Source organism: Myripristis murdjan, chromosome 15, assembly GCF_902150065.1.
Source record: "Myripristis murdjan chromosome 15, fMyrMur1.1, whole genome shotgun sequence".
NCBI lineage: Eukaryota > Metazoa > Chordata > Actinopteri > Holocentriformes > Holocentridae > Myripristis > Myripristis murdjan.
Window position 1 is genome coordinate 3,751,481 of NC_043994.1, and position 7,577 is coordinate 3,759,057.

The 7,577-nt window shown below is 41.6% G+C and overlaps 1 protein-coding gene across 1 annotated transcript; it reads right to left on the reverse strand.

Annotated features, from left to right (window-relative positions):
• Positions 1-197: 197 nt before the first annotated feature.
• Positions 198-6,473, reverse strand: tlx1 (T cell leukemia homeobox 1). Its single transcript, XM_030070831.1, has 3 exons — positions 6,020-6,473; positions 2,997-3,234; positions 198-408 (listed from the first exon to the last, which is right to left on the reverse strand). The coding sequence occupies exons 1-3, from the start codon at positions 6,471-6,473 to the stop codon at positions 198-200; spliced, it is 903 nt and encodes a 300-aa protein (XP_029926691.1).
• Between the last annotated feature and the right edge of the window lie 1,104 nt (positions 6,474-7,577).

The following is a 7,577-nucleotide window of genomic DNA, read 5'->3' on the forward strand; positions in this document are numbered from 1 at the left end:
TCCCCATCGTGTTAGCCTCTAGTGAGTGAAGTAACCGTGACATTAAACAAGTCTACATTTGTGCTGCATGTGGACCCCTAGAGCCCCCCGCCCCTCCCACAGGACCCCTGGTCTGGCCCTCTAAGCTCAAGTCCTGCAGCAGAGAAAGTGCACAAGTGGAGCGTGGAGCGCGTGTACGCGGCGCGCGTGCGCCCCTCCTAGTCGCAGGCGGACACGCTGCTGATCTTGGCGGTGTTCTCCGTCCACGGCTGCAGGTTCTGCAGGGCGAACAGGGAGCTGTTGTGGAGGCACAGCGGGTCCGGCGTCACCGGCTGGTTGATGGTTTTCTGGAAGGCCTCCTGTTGCAGCTGCATGAGGATCCGGTTGGCCTGCTGCCGCTCCGCCTCCCGCTCCTCCGCCGTCTGCCGCCTGCAGCGCCGGACACCGGCGGGGAAGGAACCGGAGAAACATCGCGTTTAACTGGCAAGGTTCCCGAAACATCGGGGGGGAATTCTTGTGCCTTGTAATATTCCTACTGGGACCTCTGACTGAGTTTCCAATGATAATCCTGTAATATTTCTATAACATTTCTAAGGAACAGTGATTTTTAGTGTGTCTATTGTACTCCATGGTATTTATAATGTTTCATGGTATTTTTACATTTTATATGCTACACTCTATCACTAGAATATTCTTGCAATATTTTGTAATATATTTATTGGCTTTATGGAACATTTTTATTATTCCATTATGCATGTGTGTGTGTGTGTGTGTGTGTGTGTGTGTGTGTGTGTGTGTGTGTATATATATATATATATATATATATATATATATATATATATATAATTCTTAAAACAAACAAACAGACAAAAAAAATAATAATAATAATCACCTAAATAAAACAGTATCAGTGGAATTTTTGGAATAATAAAAATGTTGATTAAAGCCAATAAATATATTGCATAATAACTACATGATTATATCTTCATATTGCAGGTAGTCATATTTGCAGGTATCAAGCCATGCTGTAACCTAATAAATGTGACAAAGATTTATATTGAAGAAAATAGCCAATGAAATGTCTGCCATGGAAAAGCAGTCAAATATTGCGACGATATTCACCAGTTATTAGTATCTTCATTTCCAGCTGCAGAATATAAAACAATGCACTTCGCGACAGAGATCATTTCGTTTTAACCGATTATTCGTTCATTTCTTAGCTGGTGCGCATGCACATTGTCTGCACAGAAGCTGATTTACGTCTAAGTAAGAATTTGTAAAGTGTTCACAGTTCACAAATTCACAATAATAGGCCTACATAATGTAACTTAAGCTAGGATATAAAAGCGAGAAGGCAGGTTGTTTGAAAAGGCCCGCGTTGCTCGTCATCACAGTTTCAAACTGCTTGAGGCTTCATTCAAGAACACAGCTTCTAATAAAATGTTACGCAGAAAAATACCAAAAAAGTCAACATCGAATCTTGTGATAGATAAATGCGGATAGGCAAATGGAGAAGAATTTTAAAAATAATAATAATAACTAGAGTTTTGAAGGCAGCTTTAGTTAATTAGTAATTTAGTTAAATTGGTTAATTAGTAATTAGTTAGTTAATTAATAATAAAATAGGCTTATAATAATACTATAGACCTACTAAACACTAAGACCTATTTTAATTAAAATACTATGTATATTTCTTCGACCTCATTTAACTCAATGCTCAGTGCTTTTTTTCAGTGAATAACCTACTCTTCAAATGTGGACTTAAGTTAACAAGAAAACACTTCAACCTCCCATTCCTTTTAAGCTATATGAATCCTAACATAAATCTACTTAATCACCACTCATCTAGAGAGTAAAATTAAAGGGGTTTATGCTTTATTGTGCATACAAGCTACAGGACTGTCTTTTGCTCTTATAAAATATTTTTTATCTGCTGCAAAGGAAACTCAAAGGGTGTCTCTTTTCGCTTGGTTCATGACTTGAGAGCAGAAACCCAATACATTCCCATTTGATGAAATTTTGCCCTGAAGATTGTTATTGTTCATTACAATCATGAATTAGAAGTATTTTTAAGTTTTGCTGCATACAGACCCTTTGCTGGTAATCCTCAAAAACTAGTGAACCACTAGCCTTACTTTGGTAAGGTTAGTGGTTCACTATATAATGTCCAGAAATCCTGTTATTTTCCACTTATTATTTGCTGTTGAACGTGTGAGGTCAGAATAAATACGTGTGTGGGGTTTAAAAGTTATTTCAATGCTGGTGACTTGGAGAATGCATCTTCAAAAGGATTGTTCATACCACCATGAATGGCTGATGTAGAAATATATAATCCTACTGCTATAAAGAACCTTTTTAAAGTAGTGTTTTATGGTAGCACCAGGGGTCAAGCTGCATAGGAAGTCTGGAGAACTATATTCTGGTACTGTCAAATCCCTGGTTGGTAAAAGTGAATGCTCACAGGAAAATTAAACCACAAAGGCCCTGACTGTTCCACTCATTGCTTCAAATTTTTGGTGATCTAGAAACTGAAAAATGTGCATAACCATCAGCTACACCAATAATGTAAAATGTGAATGCAAACATGTTATGTATACTGTATATTTCTTCTAAATTTGCACATTGACCTACCTCTATGCACATTTTATACACCCATGCACACGGTTTTTTCTGTTTTTTTTTTTTTTTTTTTTTTTTTTTTTTTGCACATTGCTTTTTGCACACTGGGTTGTACTTAGATCTTATTCTGTTGTACTCAGATCTTATTCTTATTTTTTTTTTAAATCTTTTTTTATTGATTTATTTATTTAACCCTAATCTGTGGATACTGCTGAAAAACTGCGAATTTCCTGCGGGATGAATAAAGTATCTATCTATCTCGATCTATCTATCTGTCTATGAATCAGAGACATTTGTGGACATATTTCTGTTTGCATGTGCGCTTCCATCTGCACTTCTGCACAGCTGGCAAAGCGCATGGCAAAAAGGAAAAGACAGTGTGAGCAGTATGGTTTCACCTCCATTTGGTGCGTCTGTTTTGGAACCAGGTTTTGACCTGAGCGTCAGTCATCTTCAGGGCTTTGGCGAGGGCGGCGCGCTCAGCGGACGCCAGGTACTTCTGCCGGTGGAATCGCTTCTCCAGCTCGCAGATCTGCAGGCGAGTGAACGACGTCCGGGGCTTCTTCTTCTTGGGCGGTGTCCGGTTCTGGTAAGGATGGCCTACACGGCGTGTTACAGTGAGGGGTGAGAGAGACACTGAATGGTATAGGATAGGATAGGTCAGGACGGGACGGGACAGGACAGGACAGGATATGAGGGGACAGTACAGAAGAAGAGAATGCAACAGACACAGAACAGGATAGGATGGGACATGACAGGACAGGATATGACAGGACAAGACAGGACAGGACAGAGCATGACAAGACAGGACACAACAAGATAGGACAAGACAAGATAGGACGGGACAGGACAGGACAGAATGGTATATAACAGGACAGGACAGAATATGATGGAATGGGACAGGACAGGATATAACAGGACCCAATATGACAGGACAGGACAGGAAAGAATATGATGGGATAGGACAGGAAAGGATATGCCAGGACAGGACAGAGAAGCATATGATTTGATGGAACAGGACAGGACACGATATGACAGGACAGGATACAATAAGATAGGACAGGACAAGAGATGACGGGATATGACAGAACAGGCCAGGATATGATGGGACAGGACAAGACAGAGCAGAGCAGGGTAGGGCAGAATATGGTGGGACAGAGCAAGGAGGCACAAAATCAGCAAGAGAGCACTGACAGAGCAGCAGTAGCAGCAGAGCACAGGTGACAGCTGGACATGGCAAAGTGTGACCTTGACAGTGAGTGTGTCCACATTACATCTTTAATGTTTAATAACCCAGAGAGAGCAAAAACAAAGACAAAAATCTTCAGGGGAGTCTTCAGGGTCAATGTCTCCTCTAAAGTGATAATTCGGTGTCCTACTCTTGAAAACAGATTGCATTTAGCACCAGCTCATTTTCATTAAAGCCTTGCTTGTTTGCAGAGCCTTTTCTGGAGCAAAAAGGAACCATTTCACCAAATCAGAAGCCTCTTTGACTCATCCACCTTAAGCAAGGAACCACTGAACACCCCCTCCTCCCTCTTCTTCTCTTCCAATTTATCACATGGACAAAATAATATTTTCTTGTCAGTCGTAAGTAATTGCTCTGTTTGCTCTCCCCAAATGTGGTATATTTTCATCAGTGGCTTTTGAAGCTTGGTGGCAAATTAGAGGTGCAGGGATTATGGGCTTGAGGTTTTAGTGAAATGCCGCCATGGCAGCGGTGCAGGTTAAAGAAACACCCAGAGACACACAGAGAGACAGAGACACACTGCAGGAGGAAAGCCACAGCAGCTACAGCGTTAAAGCACCTAAAGGGATAGCCTGCATGGCTCAAATTTCCCAGCCAGTTACATGGCACAGATGAAGAGGCGTTTTGTTATGAAATGTCAAACAATGTATTTAAAGAGTATGAGCATAAAGCAATAATAGTAATACACAATAAAGGGTACTTCAGCCCTCCTGCCAATATGGCATAGCAGGCCTGTAGCATGACCTCATCTATGCAACCATTTTATATGGGTCTACAAAAACAGACACATGAAAAATAAATAAATAAATTAAATTAAAAAATACAAATTTGCCCTTTTTGATACCCTTAGAGAAGGCACTGGCCATTTTGAAATATGCCATATTTGTTCATGTGATTCTGCCATAACATATATACAAAATACTAAACAAAGATGTGTTATTTTTATTACCTAAAGTCGGTTGCAGATTAAATTCTCTAAACCTAGCATTAAAAAAAAAAAAAAATCTTTGGCCTTCATCAGAAACATGTGCAGTTGGCTGTGTGAAGGTAAACAAAGCGGACTGCTGTTTTTTCCACTGCAGGTGTTGCCAGGTCGGAGTGCCTCTCACCCGGTTACACTGAACCGGCTGCGGTGTGGACTCCACCAGTCCTAATGCTTTTATATCTAAGATCCAGGCCCACCCGAGAGAGCTCTGGCACATTTAAAAATAATAATAATAATAATAACCTTGAAAATAACCACTGCAAATGCAGACAGAAGCACTTACGTTGTCGAGCTTAATAAACAATGTTTCTCTTGTTGGTTGGATGAAGAAGTTGTGGACCTTTTTATGATAAACAGAAGCATTTATTTTTTTATTTTTTTATTTATTTTTTTACTTCAGCGCCAATTAGTGATATCTGAAATGAGATCTGATCTGCAAGTTTTCATTATTAAAATTGAGACCGATAAAAAGAGCGAGCAGAACTGTCAGATTTGTTTGTTTGGTGGGAAAAAATCATATCAGAGGAGCAGTGTTTCGATAGTGATCGATTATTGACCAAGGCTATATTAGTAATTGATCACATGTGATCAATTACTAATATAGCCTTAATAATATCATGTCAGTCACTATACCACTAACAATTTATCACCTAATAACTGTTTCTTATCGGTCATCAGTCATGTCTCCACTTCCAGAAATCACACTTTTTAAACAAGCATCATTTTGGCATGATATTATACATAATTTGAGGTCTTTTTTCATGGTTGAAATTTTAGTAAATTCCACTTTTTTTGTGATCAACAATTTTTATTCTTGAACACACAAGACACACAGAGACAACAGCAACAAGGCGGCACACCAACACTAATGTGAAGACAAGCAGCAATGCCTGGATCCTGTTAGATTAAAAAAGAAAGAGTTGTTGCACATTTTATTTATTAATTTATGTATTTATGTATGTATGTATGTATGTATGTATGTATTTATTTATCTATTATATTTTTTCTTGTATTATTTATCGGAGGTAGCTTAAATTTTCCTCAAGGCCTCAACAACTCGTGTTTATTGGCCTACATTGCGCATGGCACACACATATTATGTTATGTTATGTTATATTATATTATATTATATTATATTATATTATATTATATTATATTATATTATATTATATTATATTATTTCCTACCTGTGAACCTGTCTTTGGTGTACCGTCTGTTGCTCTCCATCCAGGGGAATGTCAGGCCGGTCAGGTTATTTACGGTCCCGGTCATCGGCGGCACTGACGAGTGTCCGCTGCTCAGCGGCCGGTGTGCGGGCACACGGATGACCCCTGCGGCGTTCACGTTATTCCCGTTCACGTTCACGCCCATGTTCATGTTGTAAGCCCCGCCGAAAGATCCGACCCCGCACGCACCGCCGCCGTTATATCCGCCGTTGCTGCAAGCGAAGCCGCCGCCGCCGTTCGCGCCGGTGCTCGCGCCGCCGTTGTACGCCGGGTGTCCGTAGTCCGCCTCGTGCATCCTCGCGCCCAACATGCAGCTCTGCTCCACGTTGCTGAGGATCTGGTCGATGCCGAAGCTGATGGGCTCCACGTGCGTGTGCTGCTGCAGATGCGCCCCTAATATTCCAATGTGATCCATGGCCTCCGCGAGCCCCCCGCTCCGGCGCGAGGAGGAACAGAGGTTGCTCCACGCGCCGCTCCCTGGACTCTTCTTGTCTGGGGTTCCTCGGCTCGCGCTCCGGTCGTTATCTGGTGAGAGTGGCTGCGCGCGTGTGAGTCTATGTACGTGTACGCAAGCGAGCGAGCAGAGCGAGGCTGGACTGAACGTGCCGGCTGTTTGTCCCCCCTCCCCGCGCGCCTCCGGTGCGCGAGGACATCAATCAAACTGCCAAATAGACAGCGCGAGATTAAGACCCAATTTTCGGGCCTGAAAACTCAATTGGCTAAAGACTCTATCAGCTCTACGGAGGCTTTTATGGCACACTTCATAAAACACTGATTAACAGCTGGAGAAGATCAATAACATAACCGTGGAGGATTCATGTGCTTCACCCTCTCCCAGCGGGGGGCACACAACCTGCAAATGAGCTCATTTCAGAGTGAAGCTTTAGCAGACACCATCAGACACATCCAGCATGGCCAGCTCTCCATCAGGCCTGTGCTGGTGTCATTCCACCGTGCTCCACATGCTGCCTGCAGCCTGACAATAAAACCTATTCATTCCAGCAGTAGCTTGGTGCTGGTGGCTGCTCTTGCCTCTCAGTTGGGAGAATCAATTGCAAGTGTCTCCGATCATAGGCTACACTTTTGGTAGTTTTTAACTCTGCAAAATATCTTCATAATCAGCATGGCTTCACAAACTCCATCTCTTAATTCCTCCGTTAAAGCCATACACCACTGCGCCAGCATCTTCATTTTGAGCCCGTTATACTACTGACAGTTATTTCTCCTAATAATTGCTCGTAATCAAACAGTGAAACAAATGATAATATGATGCGACAGCTTCACACAAAGAGAAAGCAACAGAAACAGCAGGAATAAGAAGTGAGGCCTTATTGTTCTAGTAGGAGGTAAACTGTTAATAAACTGGAGCTAAACAGCAGAGGGCCGAGCCAATTATTTTAGGGTGCAAGCTATTTTGAACCATAAAGGTAAGGACATAAAAACATAAGTCCATTAAGAAATTGCCCCATGAGTTGATTTCTGCATTAATAAATCATTGCAGATTTATTCATATTGCATG